Consider the following 22,811-nt stretch of genomic DNA (forward strand, 5'->3'; position numbering starts at 1 on the left):
ATGGAAGCCTCTCCAAAAAAATCCAGGTAGAATCAGGAATTCCCCAGGGCAGCTGTCTAGGCCCCTTACTTTTTTCAATATTTACTAACAACATGCCACTTGCTTTGAGTAAAGCCAGTGTGTCTATGTATGCGGATGACTCAAAACTATACACGTCAGCTACCAGAGCGACTGAAATGACTGCAACACTTAACAAAGAGCTGTATTTAGTTTCAGAATGGGTGGAAAGGAATACGTTAGTCCTAAATATTTCAAAAAGTAAAAGCATTGTATTTGGGACAAATCATTCACTAAATCCAAAACCTCAACTAAATCTTGTAAGGAATAATGTGGTAATTGAGCAAGTTGAGGAGACTAAACTGCTTGGAGTAACCCTGGATTGTAAGCTGTCATGGTCAAAACATATTGATACAACAGTAGTTAGGATGGGGAGAAGTCTGTCCATAATAAAGCACTGCTCTGCATTCTTAACAGCACTATCAGTGCATGTCCTACAGGCCCTAGTTTTGTCGCACCTGGCATCATGGCTGGCCCTTGGATGTACACAGAGAGCTAACATTAATAATATGCATCTCTTGGCTCAAAATGGAGTCTAGATTGACTTTATCACTACTTGTATTTGTGAGAGGTATTGACATGTTGAATGCACCGAGCTGTCTGTTTGAACTACTGGCACACAGCTCGGAAACCCATTAATTCCCCACAAGACATGCCACCAGAGGTCTCTTCACAGTCCCCAAGTCCAGAACAGACTATGGGAGGTGCACAGTACTGCATAGAGCCATGACTACATGGAACTCTATTCCACATTAAGTAACTCATGCAAGCAGTAAAATTAAATACAAGAAACAGATAAAAATACACCTTATGGAACAGCGGGGACTGTGAAGCAACACAAACATAGGCAGAGACACATGCATGCAAACACACAATAAATTCCGCACTAAACACACACATACATGTGGATTTTGTGTTGTAGATATGTGGTAGTAGAGTAGGGGCCTGAGGTCACTCGCTTAACATGTTGTGTAATCTGTTGTGAACGTATTGTAATGTTTTAGAAAATGCCTTAATTTTGCTGGACCCCAGCAGCTAACGGGGATCCATAATAAATACAAATACAAATATAAATTAGGAGAGCCAGAGGGGCCATCAACATGAGTAGGCAGTTCAGAAAAAAGTATATTTTTATTTGTCTGGTATTGTCTTCAATATTTATTTCAGTTTCTTGTATTAAGCCCTTTAGCATAGTACTTATTTTTGCAGCCCTTAAGCTCTTGGTGTGATTTTTCATGATTTACTATATTATTTACTTATTCAATTATTTATCTATACATTTATTGATCCAGCTTGCATGCTTTAATATTTTTTGTTTCAGCATTTAATCAACCCTTGTCTTCCTCTTAATGTTGAACTGTCATGGGTGACCCCTCTGAGCTCTTGGACTTCATTGATCCCTCTTGCAAAAACCCACCCAATGTTCTCCCACCCTCCCCAGACCAGACTGACTTGCAATTTACAGACAGAGCAGAAAGTTGTAGTAAGCCCGTGCAACCCAAGGTTTGATACCAGCACAAACAGAAACCCTCTTAAACCTAACCCTAATCATAGCTTCATGTCCACATCTCTGTTCAACCCTAACCCTGGCCTCAACCACAACCAGAACCCTAACCTTAGCTTCATGTCCACATCCCAGCTCAACCACAACCCCAACCTAGGACTTACCTACTCACTGATACACTAACACTAAACCTGACACACACGCACACACAGTTTAGCCAAATACAACACTGATCTCTGAACTGTGACACAAGACTGTGTTCTGTTGAAAAACACTAACATTCTGCACTTTTAATAGTCCCTCTCTATCATTTTCCAAGTACTGTATGTTAAAAAGGCCAGGCATTCAGATATAGAATTGTTCTATGCACCCGTAGTTTGTCCCCTTAAAACCCCCTCGAGTCAATGTCCCCAGTATGAAAATGTATGCACTCACTAACTGTAAGTCGCTCTGGATAAGAGCGTCTGCTACATGACTAAAATGTAAATGTAATGTCCGCGCCCCCGTAAAAAGCTAATTAACATAAGAAAACAATCCTCATACAAATCCGTCAGTTTAAGCTAGAGACATCCATTTTATTTGCATTGGATGCATCTCAATCCACCGCATCCGCCGATGTCACACTTCCATGGTGAAAGGTGACAGAGCTACAGAGGTGTTTGTTAGACCATGAGACATCCGGAAAATTGGTCTTCTCACGAAATCATTTGTAGCGTCCGAACAGTTTGGCCTACAAACGTCTTGGGACTTGTCTGAAGTCGGTACAGCCGATCTGGCAACTTCTGTCTGTAGCGTCCGAACAGTTTGACCTACACATTGTGGGAAGGTGAGACTCTCTCGAACACGTACATGTCGGTTGTTATGCTCTAGGATGCCCACAGGCCTCACAAGACTCGTCTGACGGTCCCCCAGTACCAGTTGAAAAAATGAATGGAAGTATTGTATATATGGAGGCTGTTTAGTGCCAAAAATAAGGCGTTAACTACATGTAAAAAATAAAAACTACAAGTGTTTCCTGATCTGTCTTATATGTCTTAGACACTTCGGAACAAACTTCCTTTAGATTTTTTGGGGGGACTATCTGTTGTTCCATTTAGTGAATATGTTATTCAATGCATTTGTATGGGCTAATAGCAGTAAGGCCAAAAATAATTTTTTATCAAATATTTTTTAAATACAGTATATTTTTTTATACTTCAAGGGGTCTTAAAATTCCAAATCAAATAGATAAATTATCCTTGGTATGACCTTCTTAAAGCAATTCCATTTAGCTTAGTAGAACCCCCCCCCCATCTTAGACAGGGCTTAGACTTTTATGGGTTAAAGGGATACTTACGGATTTTGTCTACTTCCCCAGAGTCAGATGAACTTGTGGATACCATTTTTATGTCTCTGTGTCCAGTATGAAGGAAGTTAGAGGTAGTTTCGTAAGCCAATGCTAACTAGTGTTTACGCAGTGACTGGCAGTCTATGGGTATCTGCCAGCATTAGCACAATGACAAAGTCTAGCAGATACCCATAGACTTCCAGTCATTGCGTTAACGCTAGTTAGCAATTGCACTAGCGCTCGTTAACAACTTCCTTCAAACTACACGCAGAGACTGTCAGTGTTGATGTGGATGCGGTTGAGGAGTCAGACGCAGGACGCATAGGCTGAGTCAAACAAGACTTTACTAACTGTATAAACAATACAAAATAAAGGACCTCAAAACAAGGAGGCGAGCGACAACGCAACACAGTGCGTCACAATAAACAAAGTCCAGAGTACTGCACAGGTGACACCAACGGACAGGCGGAAAATAACACACAAACTAACGAAAGCAACATAGGAAACTTATAAGGCACATAATCAGACCCAAACGGACACAGGTGTAACAGACAGACCCAACCAAACGAACATCGAAACATTCAACGGTGGCAGCTAGTACTCTGGGGACGACGAACGCCGAAGCCTGCCCGAGCAAGGAGGAGGAGCAGTCTCGGCAGAATTCGTGACAGAGACATACAAATGTTATCCACAAGTTCATAGATAAAGGCAAATCCTTAAGAGACGCACAAGTGCATCAATCTAAGTAACATAATAAAACATCCCCATCACAATCTGTCAGTTTAAGATTTTTTTTTTTCTTTCAAAAAGGTAGGGGTCAAACTTATTATACTTTATAAATAAAGTAATCAAAAGTGTAGTATTTGGTCCCATAATGCTAGCATGCAATGACTAAATCAAGCTTGTGACTCTACAAATTTGTTGGATTCATTTGCAGTTTGTTTTGGTTGTGTTTCATATTATTTAGTGCCCAATAGAAATTAATGGTAAATAATGTATTGTATCATTTTGGTGTCACTTTTATTGTAAATAAGAATATAATATGTTTTTAAACACTTCTACACAAATGTATATGCTACCATGATTACGGATAATCCTGAATGAATCGTGAATAATATAATATATAATAATAATAATAATAATAATAATAATAATATAATATAATAATATATAATATGCCATTTAGCAGACGCTTTTATGCAAAGCGACTTACAGTCATGCTTGCATACATTTTTTTTTGTGTGTTTATTGGTGGTCCCGGGGAATGATGAGTGAGAAAGTTAGAGGGTCAAAGATCATACCCCCAGGATATGCTAACCTCTCACCATTACCCATAACAGGGGAGGTTAGCATATCTTACAATAAAAGTGACTCCAAAATGATGTAATACATTATTTACCATTTCATTTATACTGGGCAAAAAATAATCTGAAACAAAACCAAAACGAACTGCAAATGCATCCAACAAGTTTGTAGGGTCACAACCTTGAAGTAGTCATTGCATGCTAGGAATATGGGGCCAAATACTAAACACTTGACTACTTTATTTATAAGAATCTTTAGGGGTGTCAATCATTTTGACCACTACCTTTTTGAGAAAAAATGTATTACTTGTTAAAGGGATACATCGGGATTATCTACTTCCCCAGAGTCAGATGAACTCGTGGATACCATTTGTATGTCTCTGCGTGCGGTTTGATGGAAGTTGCTAAATAGCGCTAGAGCAATTGATAACTAGCGTTAGCGCAATGACTGGAAGTCTATGGGTATCTGCTAGCATGCTAGCGGTCGATGGACAAGGTAAGATAGCAATCCATCCTTTGGTTTTGTTTAGCATTTTTAGCATGAAACCAATGCAAGTGGAAATCCCCGGTATAAGCATTTCCATGTTCCATTTCCAAATCATCCCAAATTATAAAAATTTGATTGTATAGCTCAATAAAGTTACTTTAAGATGATTTAGAAATGAAATGCGAAAAATGCTAACATCACGGATATTCACTTACATTGATTTTGTGCTAGAAATGCTAAAAAGTTGGAGACAGTGACCAGGTAAACAAAACCCAAGCATGGATTGCTGTCTTATCTCATTCATAGACTGCTTACAGGGTAAGGAAACCAATATGTCATTTTGTAATTTGTGTGAACTATCCCTTTAACACTAGAACCACCATAGGCCAACGGCCACTGATGTTTGATTTTGTTAAAAAAATCTTCCCCCAAAAATTGCCTGCTCCTTCCCTGACTTTTCCTGAATGTTTGTATTTTACAGCGCTCAACTGTCAGAATTTTGAAATCACAAACAGAAAAGTATTTAGAGCCTTTTTAACCTTTTTCTTCAACACCTATTGCCAACTTCACCCGCCAAGACAATGTGCTGGAGGACGTTGGTACGCAGCCAGGCACTAATGCGTCTCTCTCTCCTCACTGAATGATTGACAAATGAATGAATTGGGATAATTGTGCACCTTACTTCACAATTTAATTTAAATTAGGCCTAACTGAATGATAAGGTAAAGAGGTTGATTTAATGTAGAAAGAAAAGAGTGTATAGATGAGTTTGTGTTATAATTTTACCGCGCATCTCGCGGGTTGATACCATTATCTTTTACGTTTTACTTTGTAAAAATAAGTTGTTATGGGACTGTTTTATTTACTATAACTCTATTACTAATGTCCTCTATATTTTTAGTGTATGCAATATGATGGACTGACTGGTTTAAATGTGTATGATGTGAGAACGTATGTGTATGCGATTATTTTAATGTAATGTGATGCCAAAGGAAAATGTCCATTCTGGATGGACAATCAAGTTTTATTCTGTTCTATTCTATTCTAATTTACAGATGCAGGGAAAGGAGCATCAATTTATAAAATCCTCCTTCAGAGTTACATCCATTTAAAACATTTTGATTTCTATATAGTATCAGAAAGAGCATATTCTGCAGTTTCTATGACACTAACCTTTGTCAAATCACTCAAAATTCAAGAGGTGCAGCTCTATATCCAATCTGTCCATGCATTCAACACATGACCACTCACTCGGCAGCATTGCTCTGGCTATTAAGCAAAAACTGGTAACATAATCAAATTAAACTTAAAATATGCTATTCTGTCGTCAATGGATGAATGGGTGATAGAAAGCAGATAGAAACTGATAATGGTGAATGTGACTTCAATGAACTGAATAATGAGGAGGGTGAAGATGGTGATTGGATTTGATTGATCTGAATGATGATGAGGATGATTGAATTTAGAACAATAGTGTAATGATGATGAAGAATTGTGGGCTGTCTAATTCTTTTATTATTCCAAAATCATGGCCATTAATATGCTATAACAGCCTCCAGTCTTCTTGGATGGCTTTCCACTAGATGTTGGAACATTGCTGCGGGGACTTGCTTCCATTCAGCCACAAGAGCATTAGTGAGGTTGGGCACTGATGTTGGGCGATTAGGCCTGGCTCGCAGTCGGCTTTCCAATTAATTCCAAAGGTGTTCGATGGGGTTGAGGTCAGGGATCTGTGCAGGCCTTTCAAGTTCTTCCACACCGATCTCGACAAACCATTTCTGTATGGACCTCGCTTTGTGCACGGGGGCATTGTCATGCTGAAACAGGAAAGGGACTTCCCCAAACTGTTGCCACAAAGTTGGAAGCACAGAATCGTCTACAATGTCATTGTATGCTGTAGCATTAAGATTTCCCTTCACTGGAACTAAGGTGCCTAGCCCGAACCATGAAAAACAGCCCCAGACCATTATTCCACTTCCACCAAACTTTACAGTTGGCACTATGCATTCGGGAAGGTAGCGTTCTCCTGGCATCCGCCAAACCCAGATTTGTCCGTTGGTGATGGTGTCAGATGATTCATCACTCCAGAGAACTCCAGCACTCGGCGGTCCCGTTCTGTAAGCTTGTGTGGCCTACCACTCCTAGATGTTTCCACTTCACAATAACAGCAATTACAGTTGTCTGGGGCAGCTCTAGCATGGTAGAAAGGTGTTCTTCTCCAGGGTTACAACAAAATGTTTGCTGTAGTGTTGGGGGTACTCTTGAGTTTGGAACAACGGTTAAATGAAGGTTGGGTTTTGATTTGAAGATGTCCATTTGCCCACTAACATGGAGTGAACAGCTGCAGTGATTGCTCTCTATCCAATAGCATAGACAGTGAAACAAACCTGCCCAGCTGCTTCGACTTTGTTTACATAAGACAACACGTCACCAAAATTTTTTTACTTGAGAAATACTGCACCAAACGCCTTAGTTAGATGTAAATATGTGCAACTAAACATCCTCGGCAAAAACGTCAAAATTAATTATAGATTTCTTGAGTTATCTTAGATTCATTCTGGGGATTTTGAGGAAGTGAAATAGGCTTCCGCAGTGTCTCATGGGGGACAAACATCATTAACCAAGCGCGGAATCGGTCAGGAAACACACTTCTAAGACTGAAATCTCATTTTTCTAATGAGCAACAGAAAAACGCACATGCCAATCAACGTGTTCAGTGGCTCTTTAAGTGGATCGCTAACCTGGTCTTTGACCTGTTTATGCTCTTGCCAACTCTATTGTTGTCATTGTCAAGCCATACATGTTTGGCATGACAATGAGTGACAAGGAGTTGGCATGATGGCACAAACAGACTGGCACTCAGGGTAGATGATTGTAGGTGCAGCACAAATGAACCACTATTCAAACCTTATGAACTACTATTCAAAGCTTATGAACCACTATAAAATTTTATGAAACACTATTCAAAGTCTTCTTCTTCTGGAACAGGGTGACCAGACTATTGCTCTTGCTTTGTGTGTCTGTGTTTATTTTGTTGTTGACAATGTGAGGCAGGAGCACACGCTCGGTCCTGGGCTCCATCTCATAGTAAGGGCACACCTTCAGGTGGTCTGACATGGAGGGTACATCGTTGTCGAAACACCATGCTTCCACTGGAGAGAACAGTGTACTGAACTGCCACACCTGGGCAGAGGGAGGGGAGGCGTGGAGGGAGAGTACAGGGGAGGGGAGGCGTGGAGGGAGAGTACAGGGGAGGGGCGGCGTGGAGGGAGAGTACAGGGGAGGGGAGGTGTGGAGGAAGAGTACAGGGGAGGGGAGGTGTGGAGGGAGAGTACAGGGGAGGGGAAGATGAGAGGAGGAAGGAATAGAGAGAAGAGGAAATCAACAAAGGAAAAGCACCGTAAAAAAGTAAGATAGAGACTTCTCCTGTCTCGGCTAACTCACCACCTTCTTGGCCTTCCACTTGGCCATGCCAGTCTTGTAGGTCTTCTTCTCCCAGAGGAGGGAGACCATCCCCCTGTCCTGCAGCAGAGAGGAACACACCTCCCTCATGAGGCGGGAAACCAGGGCCAGTTGGGACAGGGACAGGCTGTCCAGGAAGCTGGTCATGTGGTACAGCACCTCGTAGGGCAGAGCGCTCAGAGAGTCCCAGTCCCCTCCTCCTCCTCCCCTCGACCTTCGCCTCCTGAGGTTTGAGACTGGTTCTTGAGCAGGCTGGGACTTGGAGTGTTGGGGTTCCTCATTTAGAGAGGCAGGGACACTGGGTCTCAGGCTGAAGCTACTAAGCTCTTGGCTGGAGGTACAGGTTAGATAGAGTTATTGTCAGGGTCAAGGTAAGGGTAAGGGCAGTCTGTATATTTCTATGAGGGAGCTTTCTTACTTGTAGGTGACGGTGGCGGTGTGTGTGGAGGGCTGGAACCTCCTCTGGCTGTAGGTGCAGCCCAGGTAGGCCAGGGGACACCTCTGCTCAAACCAGCCACTAGCGCACATCTGTATGTCGGTGTGCACGTTCCTGAATAATAATGATGAGGAACATTCCTTTTATTTGTCTAGACACCATACTAAAGGAGGCTGTACAGCCATATCAAGGCTACTACATGACAGAGTGTCAGGTACCTGAAATGTTTGGGGTACCTGAAGTGTTTGGGGTAACTGAAGTGTTTTGAGTACATTACGTTTTTGCGGCACTCTCTCCGTTGGAAGTGTTTGAGATACCTGAAGTGTTTGGGCTACCTGAAGTGTTTGGAGTACCTGAAGTGCTTGGGGAACTCTCTGCGCTGGAAGGAGTGTCCACAGAGGAAGGTGAAGGCGGAGCTAGTCTTGTTGTGTCGGGTCGTCACACTCTTCGCCTGCAGTTGGAGGTGGAGCTGGAGGGGGCGGTCCTCCGTCAGACTGGCCAATGAGGTGTCACGACCGAACGGAGCTGACAGGAAGGCGTAGGTCTGCGTCCCCGTGTCGCTCAGGAGAGCGTCGCTGGACTGTGACTCAGCGATTAGGTGACCCCTCAGCTCCTTCTCCAGAGAACACAGCAGACTGGCCTGGAGGATACATGCAGGAAGAGTTTGGGAGTAATATGCAATCCTAACCTTTTACACTGTTGCTGGACAAGATTAAACACCCACACCAACCAGTAGAAATCCACTTTTTTGAGCTGAAAGAAAATGGCCAGAGCTTACCCATGATATAAGTAAATAAGTCATTGTTTTAGTCAAAGTATGATGTATTTGGGCTTGAAGTGACAGAACCGAACTGCCCGCTTTGTGCAAATTTGTGCCAATGACGTGTCTTTTCCTATGAAATGACGTGTAAATTATTTTTCGCCTACATTTCGTTTCAGTGCTGGGTTTAATTTGAATGGTACCACCCACCAGCATGGAATTGTTTATTAATCAGAAACACCTGCAAAGTTCGCAAGTCACCACTGAGCTGAGCAAAATAATAGATTATCTTTGGCTACAGCAAAGATGGTGGATAAATGAAGATAGTTCACTAAGACCGTTTACCATTTTAGAAAAATTGTCAGTTCCGGTCTACTTAACACTAGAACCGCTAACGCAGTCATTTTGACTGCTCATGAATTTATTTATTTTATTACTCTACTATTTTCTAAATCATGCCCTCCTCCGTCCTTGACTTTTCCTAAATAAGTATATACAGTACCAGTCAAAAGTTTGGACACACCTACTCATTCAAGGGTTTTTCTTTATTTTTACTATTTTCTACATTGTAGAATAAGACATCAAAACTATGAAATAACACATTTGGAATCATGTAGTTACCAAAAAAGTTTTAAACAAATCAAAATACATATTATATTTGAGATTCTTCAAATAGCCAACCTTTGCCTTGATGAGCAAGGGGAAGTGAATGATGCATAATTATGTGTAATCACCAATTGTGAATGAAGAACAAGGCGGGTTATTGTATTGTATTTGTATATTCAAATTATAATCTCAAAATGGTATGTACCCTATATCAGTCCACCAAAATCCAAGCAGTCTTATGAATCTACTCTGGCCTACATGGAGTACACAGTGAGAGAGTGCGTAATTTACAATAGCAAGAAGACCAAGACGAATGGATGCACATGCTGCGTTAGCGCTGCTACAATCAAAGGTATGTCAATATTATATAATACCCATCGCCATATATATAGATAAACTTATGCAATGCATTATTCTCTTCTGTATAACAAGTTTTTTTTCTGATGGAAAAATCATCCTAATGTTTTCTGCTCTATTCTGTTCCACAGGTTGGTGTGGATGTTTTGGAGAGACTTCATCATGAGTCTGGCATGTGGGCTACGTGAGAGACATATGAGGGCCAAGGCAGCAGCAAAGATTCCATGGGAGCCTTTATGCATGTCAAATTCTCCAAGCTTCCAGGGAGGAGACAGTGCCTTGTGACCAGATGCACAAAGAACAGAACCCAAGACACTTGTGTCACCTGCAAGTGACGTGTTTGTGGGAAGTGTGTCAAGCAAGTGAAAGGGGTGAAGATTTGTGTCGACTGTTAGCACAAGGGATAAGCGCTAAATGAAATCCAACTGATGCCATTGCGTGAAACCATGTAAGCATGAGCTGACAATAATTGACTATTTATGACTGCTGTCATATCGACACTTATATTCATTATAATGCCATTATTGCTTTTGTGCAAATTAATTACTTAAAAATCATACAATGTGATTTTCTGGATTTTTTGTTTTAGATTCCGTCTCTCACAGTTGAAGTGTACCTATGATAAAAATTACAGACCTCTACATGCTTTGTTAGTAGGAAAACCTGCAAAATCGGCAGTGTATCAAATACTTGTTCTCCCCACTGTAGCTAGCTAGCTTGTTACTCTGACAACTGTCAGTCAGTATCTTATTTGTTGTTATTTCTCTGCTACACATGGAAATCACCACAACGTTCCCACCCCCAATTCCTGAATATGTATTAGCATCCTGCGTCAGTCTTTGAGGTGGAACCTAAATGAGAATTTCCGCTCTAGGACAGGAATTACTCAAAATACAGTGCCTTGCAAAAGTATTCATCCCCCTTGGTGTTTTTCCTATTATGTTGCATTACAACCTGTAATTTAAATTGATTTTTATTTGGATTCCATCTAATGGACATACACAAAATAGTCCAAATTGGTGAAGTGAAATGAAAAAAAATTCTCAAACATAAATAACGAAAAAGTGGTGAGTGTATATGTATTCACCCCCTTTGCTATGAAGTCCCTAAATAAGATCTGGTGCAACCAATTACCTTCAGAAGTCACATAATTAGTTAAATAAAGTCCACTTGTGTGCAATCTAAGTGTCACATGATTTTAGTATATATACACCTGTTCTGAAAGGCCCCAGAGACTGCAACACCACTAAGCAAGGGGCAACACCAAGCAAGCGGCACCATGAAGACCAAGGAGCTCTCCAAACAGGTCAGGGAAAAAGTTGTGGAATAGTACAGATTAGGGTTGGGTTATAAAAATATAACCAAAACTTTGAACATCCCACAGGGCACCATTAAATCCATATTTTTTTTATTGAAAGAATATGGCACCACAAGAAACCTGCCAAGAGAGGGCCGCCCACCAAAACTCACGGACCAGGCAAGGAGGGCATTAATCAGAGAGGCAACAAAGAGACCAAAGATAACCATGAAGGAGCTGCAAAGCTCCACAGCGGAGATTGGAGTATCTGTCCATATGACCACTTTAAGCCATACACTCCACAGAGCTGGGCTTTACGGAAGAGTGGCCAGAAGAAAGCCATTGCTTAAAGAAAAAAATAAGCAAACACGTTTGGTGTTCGCCAAAAGCCATGTGGGAGACTCCCCAAACATATGGAAGAAGGTACTCTGGTCAGATGAGACTAAAATTGAGCTTTTTGGCAATCAAGGAAAACGCTATATCTGGCTCAAACCCAACACCTCTCATCACCCCGAGAACACCATCCCCACAGTGAAGCATGGTGGTGGCAGCATCATGCTGTGGGGATGTTTTTCATCGGCAGGGACTGGGAAACTGGTCAGAATTGAAGCAATGATGGATGGCGCTAAATACAGGGAAATTCTTGAGGGACACCTGTTTCAGTCTTCCAGAGATTTGAGACTGGGACGGAGGTTCACCTTCCAGCAGGACAATAACCCTAAGCATACTGCTAAAGCAACACTCGAGTGGTTTAAGGGGAAACATTTAAATGTCTTGGAATGGCCTAGTCAAAGGCCAGACCTCAATCCAATTGAGAATCTGTGGTATGACTTAAACATTGCTGTACACCAGCGGAACCTATCCAACTTGAAGGAGCTGGAGAAGTTTTGTCTTGAAGAATGGGCAAAAATCCCAGTGGCTAGATGTGCCAAGCTTATAGAGACATACCCAAAGAGACTTGCAGCTGTAATTGCTGCAAAAGGTGGCTCTACAAAGTATTGACTTTGGGGGGGGTGAATAGTTATGCACGCTCAAGTTTTCTGTTTTATTTGTGTTATTTCTTGTTTGTTTCACCCCAAAAAATATTTTGCATCTTCAAAGTGGTAGGCATGTTGTGTAAATCAAATGATACAACCCCCCCCAAAATCAATTTTAATTTCATGTTGTAAGGCAACAAAATAGGAAAAATTCCAAGGGGGGTTAATACTTTCGCAAGCCACTGTAGGTGCGGCAATTTCCTCAGTGGTGAGCCCAAATTTTCACTTAGGCAATGAATTGATGTTAGTAGGAGACTAGAGAACTATAATGGGAGACTGTCGGTCTGCAACTACTTTGACTGGAGATATCCAGAGAGTTCACCTTGAACTCTTACCTGCACCTCCTCCCAGATTGGCATGTCCTGTGGCTCCACCCCCAGGTCGCTGGTGTCCACGGCCACATCCACCCTCTTCCAGTGTCCGGGGTTCCTGATGCGTGTGTGTTTGGCCGTGAAGCTGGTGGGAATCTTAAAGGTCCTCACTGTGTTGATCTTCATGGGCTCCAGCTGGCCGTAGTAATACATCTGCTTCTTCTTAGGGCCGGCCAGACAGGCCACACACTGGGAGTTGGGGCATGTGTCTGTGTGTGCGTCATTAAGTGCGTGTGTCTCTGTGGTGGTCAGGGTCTGTGACTGATGTGCCTCCGTCTCTTGACCTCTAACCCCTGATGCTTGACCCTGACCTCTGCCCCCTGCCCCTGCCTCTTGGTTAGCCTCAGCTATCATGCAGCCTCCCCTCTCCATGTTAAACATGCGCTCCCAGATGTAGCCCACCAGGCCCTCTGATCCTACCCCCCTTCCCCTGGCCAGCTCCTCCCTCTCCTCCTGGGTCAGCTCTCTCTCCTCCTCCCTCTCTCTGTCCCTCTCCCTAACCGCCTCCTGAATATTCTCAGGGAGGGGTCCATACCATCCTCGATCAGCAGGAGACCCACAGCCTACCCTGTTAGGGAAAGACACTCCTCCAACCACTCCCTGTGCCTCCAGGGCCTCCCTCTCCTTCTCCTCCTTCTCCCTCCTCCTCCCCCGCCTTCTCCTCTGCTCCTCCCTCTCCTCTTCTTCCACCCTCTCAGTCAGCTCAGGGAAGAGATTCTTCATCTTCAGGGAGTGGAACAGGTGGTGCTGATCTCTCAGAGCCATGGCCAGGTCCAGCGCCTCCCCGTGTCCTCCTCCCTCCTCCTCTTCCTTCACTAGGTTCTCCTGCAGGGCCGTATGTGTGTGTGACTGGGCGTCCTCGGCTGGCCAGCGGTTCCACTCCATGGAGCAGCACACCACGCTGGCTGGACAGACGTGCAGGTGCGCCGCCAGCCTGGAACGGGGCATGCTGATTGGACAGCCGAAGCCCGCGTTTAGGCATGGCACCCTCTCATTGGGGCAGAGCAGCGCATGCTCCTCCTCTTTGCACAGGTGGAAGAGGGCGCCACACAGCAGGTGGCAGGGGATGAGCACACATGACACCGAGATCTCCACAGGGGCCTTGCAGCACTTGTTGAAACAGCTGTCACAGTGGCGGTGACCAGGTGGGCGGGAAGGACGAACCTTAGGGGAGGGCGAGACACAGGGAGAGAGGGAGGTAGAGGGAATGAGAGAGACAGCAAGAGAGTGAGGGACGGAGCGAGAAAAACAGAGACAGAGGGTGAGAGGGAGGAAGGGAGTGAGGGACAAAGCAAGAGAGAGGTAGTCATAGGCAAAGAACACAGGCAAAGAGTCAAAACTACTCTCAATCAAAAACATGAACTCTGTTTTAACTTCCTATTTTATGATTGTCTTTATTTGGTTTCAATAGCTATTGAAATTTGATTCATTTTTAGTTCAAATTAATTTTGAACTTACCATACCCACAGAACTTCAGTGTGTCATATAATTGTTGAATATCCTGAAAAACAAATAATTGATATCATAAGTCAATAAAGTTGTTTTGTGTCAACTTGCCTAAAGGTAGAGGTAATAACAACAAACAATAACAGGGCAGATATAACACTGACAATCATGAGAATCACATTAACTTTGTTGGCAAGTAATCTGTCATAAATCTGCCGTAAAGACATGTAATCATAATATAGTCACTGTTATGCCCCACTCCCTCCATGTACACAACCATAAAACAAGAATTGACATTGTCAGCTAGAGACCTGGGGGTGGTCCAGCGGTTAGTCCCACCACCCCCATGGGTGAATCCGTCCCACTACCTATTTGACACAACGTCTGTGTTCTTATTATCTTCCCTTGTCCAGAAGTGTGCACTCATTCACTCCCCCTTATGCATTTAAACGCATTGGATTGGTGCAAGCATGCCTGGAGGGAGTTTCCACCATATTCCTCAAACAAGTGCGCACTTCTGGCTAGGGTAGAGAATCGGAATGTAGTCCATGTTTTCTCATGTCTTTCCTGTTACCTCTAGTCACTGTCTATCAACAAGTAAAAACATGTTTAAAATACAATGAACAAAAATATAAACGCAACATGCAATAATTTCAAAGGTTTTACTGAGTTAGTTCATTTGAGGAAATCAGTCAGTTGAAATAAATTCATTAGGCCCTAATCTATAGATTTCACATGACTGGGAATACAAATATGCATCTGTTGGTCACAGATACCTTAAAAGAATGGGCCTCACAATGGGCCTCAGGATCTCGTCACGGTATTTCTTTGCATTCAAATTGCCATCGATAAAATGCAATTGAGTTCGTTGTCCCACCGCCACCATGGGGCACTCTGTTCACAACGTTGACATCAGCAAACCGCTCACCCACATGACGCCATACACATGGTCTGCGGTTGTGAGACATTCCTGCAGTCAGCATGCCAATTGCACGCTCCCTCAAAACTTGAGACATCTGTGGCATTGCGTTGTGTGACAAAACTGCACATTTTAGAGTGGCCCTTTATTGTCCCCGGCACAAGGTGCACCTGTGTAATGATCATGCTGTTTAATCAGCTTCTTGATATGCCACGCCTGTCAGGTGGAGGATTATGTTGGCAAAGGAGAAATGCTCACTAACAGGGATGTAAACAAATTGGGGCACAATATTTTAGAGAAATATGCTTTTTGTGCTTGTGGAAAATTTCCAGGATCTTTTATTTCACCTCCACTTTGTCCATGACAGCCAACAGACACTCATCATAGAAATTATTGAAGACTTTGGATGGACTGTTTGTTGTATTGTGTGTGAAGTTGAATTATGACTGATATGAAGATGATCCCATCTGTAACTTGGGTGTTTGCTTGCAACACCCAAGTTACAGAAATAAGCTTTTGTGCGTATGGAACATTTCTGGGATCTTTTATTTCAGCTCATGAAACATGGGAACAACACTTCACATGTTGCGTTTATATTTTTGTTCAGTGTAGTTTCTGAACAATATAATGATTTAAATGTGTATACATTTGCATAAAAGGAATATATTTATCACATTACCTAACTTCCCCCATGATGTGTTTTAGATGTTGTTTAATCCGTTTTTTTAAGATCATTTTGCTGTTGTTTGGATCCTGATTGGACGAGCAGTGTACCAAGCCGTGCTGTATTGGCCGTCACAGGCACACTATGCCTGCCAACAGTTCCATTATCACAAAGCCTTCATAGGAATATCATCATGTTCATGTTGCTGTCCAAATCATCTCATCTTAACTCGCACATTATTTCCCCTTGCTTCTATCCTAAGATTTCATTTGGTACCAGTTGATTGATTTGATACAATGATGCAATTCACTAGCGATAGCTCAAGTCAAGACAGATAGAAAGGAAGGCAGACAGGCGGAGCAGAGAGATGAATGCGATTGAAATAACCAGAATTCTTATCAGGATATTTTCTACTGTTTTCATTTGTCGGCTTTAGCCCTACCGTGTATTCGGAAAGTATTCAGACCACTTTACTTTTCCACATTTTGTTATGTTACAGCCTTATTCTAAAATTGATTAAATAGTTTCGTTTTTTCTCTCATCTACACACAATATCCCATAATGATGACGCAAAAACAGGTATTTAGAATTTTTTGCAAATGTATTAAATATAAAAAACTGAAATATTACATTTACATACAGTACCAGTCAAAAGTTTGGACACACCTACTCATTCAAAGGTTTTTCTTTATTTTGCTATTTTCTACATTGTAGAATAATAGTGAAGATAATGTTTTGATGTCTTCCCTATTAGTCTACGATGTAAAAAATAGTAAAAATAAAGAAAAACACTTGAATGAGTAGGTGTGTCCAAACTTTTCACTAGTAGTGTAAGTATTCAGTCCCTTTATTCAGTACTTTGTTGAAGCACCTTTGGCAGCGATTACAGCCTTGAGTCTTCTTGGGTATGACGCTACAAGTTTGGCACACCTGTATTTGGGGAGTTTCTCCCTTTCTTCTCTGCAGATCCTCTCAAACTCTGTCAGGTTGGATGGGGAGCATCACTAAACAGCTATTTTCAGGTCTCTCCAGAGATGTTCGATCGGGTTCAAGTCCTAGCTCTGCTGAAAAACATCTGCACAGCATGATGCTGCCACCACCATGCTACACCGTAGGGATGGTGCCAGGTTTCCTCCGGACGTGACACTTGGCATTCAGGCCAAAGAGTTCAATCTTGGTTTCATCAGACCGGAGAATCTTGTTGCTCATGGTCTGACAGTCCTTTAGGTGCCTTTTGGCAATCTCCAAGTGGCTGTCATGTGCCTTTTACTAAGGAGTGGCTTACGTCTGGCCACTCTACCATAAAGTCCTGATTGGTGGAGTGCTGCAGAGATGGTTGTCCTTCTAGAAGGTTCTCCCATCTCCACAGAGGAGCTCTGGAGCTCTGTCAGAGTGACCAACGGGTTCTTGATCACCTCCCTGACCAAGGCCCTTCTCCCCCGATTGCTCAGTTAGGCCGGGCGGCCAGCTCTAGGAAGCGTCTTGATGGTTCCAAACGTCTTCCATTTAAGAATGATGGAGGCCACTGTGTTCTTGGGGACCTTCAATGCTGCAGAAATGTTTTGGTACCCTTCCCCAGATCTGTGCCTCGACACAATCCCGTCTCAGAGCTCTATCGACAATTCCTTCGACCTCATGGCTTGGTTTTTGCTCTGACATGCACTGTCAACTGTGGGACCTGTGAGACAGGTGTGTGCCTTTCCATTCCTGTCCAATCAATTGAATCTACCACAGGTGGACTCCAATCAAGTTGTAGAAACATCTCAAGGATGATCAATGTGAACAGGATGCACCTGAGCTCAATTTCGAGTCTCATAGCAAAGGGTCTGAATAATCATGTAAAAAAGGTATTTCTGTTTTGTTATTTTTAATACATTTGCAAAAATTTCTAAAAACCTTTTTTCGCTTTTCCATTATGGGGTATTGTGAGTAGATTGATGAGGAATTGTTTGTTCCAATTTCGATCTTGTCTCATCGCTGCAACTCCCCAACTGGCTCGGGAGAGGCGAAGGTCGAGTCATGCATCCTCTTAACACCTGCCCGCTTAACCCGGAAGCCAGCTGCACCAATGTGTCAGAGGAAACACCGTTCAACTGATGACCGAAGTCAGCCTGCAGGCGCCCAGCCCTCCACAAGGAGTCGCTAGAGCACGATGAGCCAAGTAAAGCCCCCCGGCCAAACCCTCCCCTAACCCGAACAAGACTGGGCCAATTGTGCACCTCCCTATGGGACTCCCGGTCACAGCCAGTTGTGACACAGCCTGGGATTGAATCCGGGTCTGTAGTGACGCCTCAAGTACTGTGATGCAGTGCCTCAGACCGCTGTGTCACTCGTGAGGACCTGGAAAACATTTAATTTAATCAATTTTAGAATAAGGCTGTAACTTAACAACATTTTGAAAAAGTCAAGGGGTTTGAATACTTTCCAAATATACTCCAGAAAATATTCACACCCCTTGACCTTTTACACATTTTGTTGTGTTACAGCATGAATTAAAAATGTGTTAAATAGAGATTTTTTGTCACTGGCCTACACACAATACCCCATAATGTCAAAGTGTAATTATGTTTTTCAATTTTTGTCCAAATTAATTAATAAGTCAGTATTCAAGCCCTTTATAAATTCAGGAGCCTAAATAAGTTCATTAGTAAAAAATATGCATAACAAGTCACATAATAAGTTGCATGGACTCACTCTGTGTGCAATAATAGTGTTTAACATGATTTTTGAATGACTACATCATCTCTGTAAAACCACACATACGATTTCCTGTAAGGTCCCTCAGTTGAGCAGTGAATTCTAAGCACATATTCAACTACAAAGACCAGGGAGGTGTTCCAATGCTTCGCAAAGAAGGGTACCTATTGGTAGATATAAATAAAAATAGTAGACATTGAATATCCCTTTGAGCATGTGGAGTTATTAATTGGATGTATCAATACACCCATTCACTACAAAGATACAGGCGTCCTTCCTAACTCAGGAGAGGAAGGAAACCACTCAGGAATTTCACCATCAGGCCAATGGTGACTGCCCAATCAAGAGAAAGCTTCAAACTGTAACTAGTGCCTGCAACCTGGTTCAGGTGATCAATAAACCTACAAGGGTAGTTACAAACAGCACAGGAATGAAATCATGTATTGATCAAATCTTTACTAATGTTGCAGAAATTTGTTTGAAAGCAGTATCCAAATCCATCGGATGTAGTGATCACATTATAGTAGCCATATCTAGGACAACCAAAGTTCCAAAGGCTAATATAGTGTATAAGAGGTCATATAAAAAAGTTTTGTAGTGATTCCTATGTTGTTTATGTAAAGAATATTTGTTGGTCTGTTGTGTGTAGTGACAAGCAACCAGATGCTGCACTTGACACATTTATGAAATTGCTTATCCCAGTAACTGATAAGCATGCACCCATTAAGAAAATGACTGTAAAAACTGTTAAATCCCAGTGGATTGATGAGGAATTAAAAATGTTATGGTTGCGAGGGATGAGGCAAAAGAGATGCTAAATAGGTCTGGCAGTACAGTACAACCGATTTTCAAATGTACTGCAAATTGAGAAATCATGTGACTAAACTGAATAAAAATAAAAATAAACTACATTATGAAACAAAGATAAATGACATAAGATTTGGAGCACCTTAAATGAAATTTTGGGCAAAAAGGCAAACTCCGCTCCATCATTCATTGAATCAGCTGGCTCATTCATCACAAAACCCACTGATATTGCCAACTACTTTAATGATTTTTTCATTGGCAAGATTAGCAGACTTAGGCATGACATGCCAGCAACAAAAGCTGACACTACACTTCCAAGAATATCTGACCAAATTATGAAAGACAAGCATTGGAATTTTGAATTCCGTAAAGTAAGTGTGGAAGAGGTGAAAAGTATTGTTGTCTATCAACAATGACAAGCCACCGGGGTCTGACAACTTGGATGGAAAATTACTGAGGATAATAGCAGATGATATTGCCACTCCTATTTGCCATATCTTCAATTTAAGCCTACTAGAAAGTGTGTGCCCTCAGGTCTTGAGGGAAGCACAAGTTATTCCCCTACCTAAGAATAGTAAAGCCCCCTTTACTGGCTCTAATAGCCGACCAATCAGCATGTTACCAACCCTTAGTAAAGTTTTGGAAAAAATGGTGTTTGACCAGATACAATGCTATTTTACAGTAAACAAATTGACAACAGACTTTCAGCACGCTTATAGGGAAGGACATTCAACAAGCACAGCACTTACACAAATGACTGATGATTGGCTGAGAGAAATTGATGATAAAAAGATTGCGGTGACTGTTTTGTTAGACTTCAGTTCGGCTTTTGGCATTATCGATCATATTTTGTTGCTGGAAAAATTTACAGTATGTGTTATGGCTTCACACCCCCTTCTATATTGTGGACAACGAGTTACCTGTCTTAAAAAACACAGAGGGTGTTCTTTAATGGAAGCCTCTCCAACAAAATCCAGGTAGAATCAGGAATTCCCCAGGGCAGCTGTCTAGGCCACTTACTTTTTTCAATCTTTACTAACAACATGCCACTGGCTTTGAGTAAAGCCAGTGTGTCTATGTATGTGGATGTCTATAATGCTATACACGTCAGCTTCCACAGAGACTGAAATGACAGCAACACTTAACAAAGAGCTGCAGTTAGATTCAGAATGGGTGGCATGGAATAAGTTAGTCCTAAATATTTGAAAACTAAAAGTATTGTATTTGGGACAAATCATTACGAGATGAAAAGAGTAGCAGATCGAGCAGCAGAAGAAAATTCAAATGTGGAGGAGAGATTGACTTCATCACTACTTGTATTTCTGAGAGGTATTGACATGTTGAATGCACCGAGCTGTCTGTTTGAACTACTGGCACACAGCTCGGACACCCATGCATACCCCACAAGACCTGCCACCAGAGGTCTCTTCACAGTCTCCAAGCTCAGAACAGACTATGGGAGGCGCACAGTAGTACATAGAGCCATGACTACATGGAACTCTATTCCACATCAAGTAACTCATAAAATTAGATTTAAAAAACAGATAAAAATACACCTTATGGAACAACGGAGACTGTGAAGCAACACAAACATAGACACTATACACACACGTTATAGATATGTGGTAGTAGAGTAGGGGCCTGAGGGCACACACTTAATATGTTGTGAAATCTGTTATGAATGTATTGTAATGTTTTTAAAATGTTTAACTGCCTTAATTTTGCTGGACCCCAGGAAGAGTAGCTGCTGCAGCTAATGAGGATCCATAATAAATACAAATACAAATGTTATGGGTATGCTTGTAATCGTTAAGGACTGGGGAGTTCTTCAGGATGAAAAAATAAACAGAATGGAGCTAATCACAGGCAAAATCCTAGAGGAAAAGCTGGTTCAGTCTGCTTTCCACAAGACGCTGGGAGATTAATTCAACTTTCAGCAGAACAACAACTTAAAACACAAGGCCAAATCTACACTGGAGTTGCTTACCAAGAAGACAGTGAATGTTCCTGTTACAGTTTTGACTTAAATCTACTTGAAAATCTATGGCAAAATAATAATGGGCAAAAGTTGCACAATCCAGGTGTGGAAAGCTCTTAGAGACTTACCCAGAAAGACTCACAGATGTAATCGCTGCCTAAGGTGTGTCACGATCGTCGTTAAGAGAGAAGGACCAAGGCGCAGCGTTGAATGCGAACATATTTATTTAGATAATGATCACACGAACAAAAACGAAAACGTGACGTCCCTGGTTACATACACAAACCAACACGGAACAAGAAACCACAATGAATGAATGCCTAACGGCTACCTAAGTATGACTCCCAATCAGAGACAACGAGCTACAGCCGTCTCCGATTGGGAGCCACCCTGGCCAACATAGATATACAACAACTAGAACCAACACACATGAAAACTCACACCCTGGCTCAACATACTAGAGTCCCCAGAGCCAGGGCGTGACAGTACCCCCCCCTAAAGGCGCGGACTCCGACCGCGCTAACCAAATACCACAGGGGAGGGACCGGGTGGGCACTCCGCCTTGGCGACGGATCCGGCTCCGGGCATGATCCCCACTCGCTCTCTAACCCCCCAAAGTACCCCTGGTCCGGTCTGGCCCTGCTGACCGGAGCTGGACTGCACACTGGTGGAGCGGATTGCTCTAGCTCCGGCGTGAAGCAGCTGACCCGTGCTGAACCAGGCACCAGTGGAACAGGCACGGGCTGTGCCGGACTGACGACGCACACCACTGGCTTGGTGTGGGGAGCAGGAACGGCCCGAGCCGGCCGACCAAACGCACCCCTGACTTGGTGCGGGGAGCAGGAGCGGGCCGAACCGGGCTGAAGAAACGCACCACTGACTTGGTGCGGGGAGCAGGAACGGGCCGAGCCGGGCTGACGGGCGCACCACTGACTTGGTGCGGGGAGCAGGAACGGGCCGAGCCGGGCTGACGAAGCACACCACTGACTTGGTGCGGGGAGCAGGAACGGGCCGAGCCGGGCTGACGAGCGCACCACTGACTTGGTGCGGGGAGCAGGAACGGGCCGAGCCGGGCTGACGGGCGCACCACTGACTTGGCGCGGGGAGCAGGAACGGGCCGAACCGGGCTGACGGAGCGCACTACTGACTTGGTGCGGGGAGCAGGAACGGGCCGAGCCGGGCTGACGGAGCGCACCACTGACTTGGTGCGGGAGCAGGAACGGGCCGAGCCGGGCTGACGACGCGCACCATTGGCCTGGTGCGGGGAGCAGGAACAGGCCGGACCGTACTGGGGA

At 43.1% G+C, this 22,811-nt stretch overlaps 1 protein-coding gene across 1 annotated transcript in view; it reads right to left on the bottom strand.

Annotated features, from left to right (window-relative positions):
- Positions 1 to 7,230: 7,230 nt before the first annotated feature.
- Positions 7,231 to 22,811, bottom strand: part of LOC121574129 (F-box only protein 40-like) — a 54,310-nt gene continuing 38,729 nt past the window's right edge. The window contains exons 2-7 of the mRNA XM_041886738.2: positions 14,464 to 14,506; positions 12,970 to 14,169; positions 8,931 to 9,217; positions 8,560 to 8,691; positions 8,124 to 8,472; positions 7,231 to 7,862 (exon numbers count right to left, since the gene is read on the bottom strand). Of these exons, the coding sequence (XP_041742672.1) occupies positions 7,629 to 7,862; positions 8,124 to 8,472; positions 8,560 to 8,691; positions 8,931 to 9,217; positions 12,970 to 14,169; positions 14,464 to 14,466 (2,205 nt within the window). The 5' untranslated portion in view covers positions 14,467 to 14,506 and the 3' untranslated portion in view covers positions 7,231 to 7,628. The remainder of the gene's footprint in view (positions 7,863 to 8,123; positions 8,473 to 8,559; positions 8,692 to 8,930; positions 9,218 to 12,969; positions 14,170 to 14,463; positions 14,507 to 22,811) is intronic.

Source organism: Coregonus clupeaformis, chromosome 9 (genome assembly GCF_020615455.1).
Source record: "Coregonus clupeaformis isolate EN_2021a chromosome 9, ASM2061545v1, whole genome shotgun sequence".
Lineage (NCBI taxonomy): Eukaryota > Metazoa > Chordata > Actinopteri > Salmoniformes > Salmonidae > Coregonus > Coregonus clupeaformis.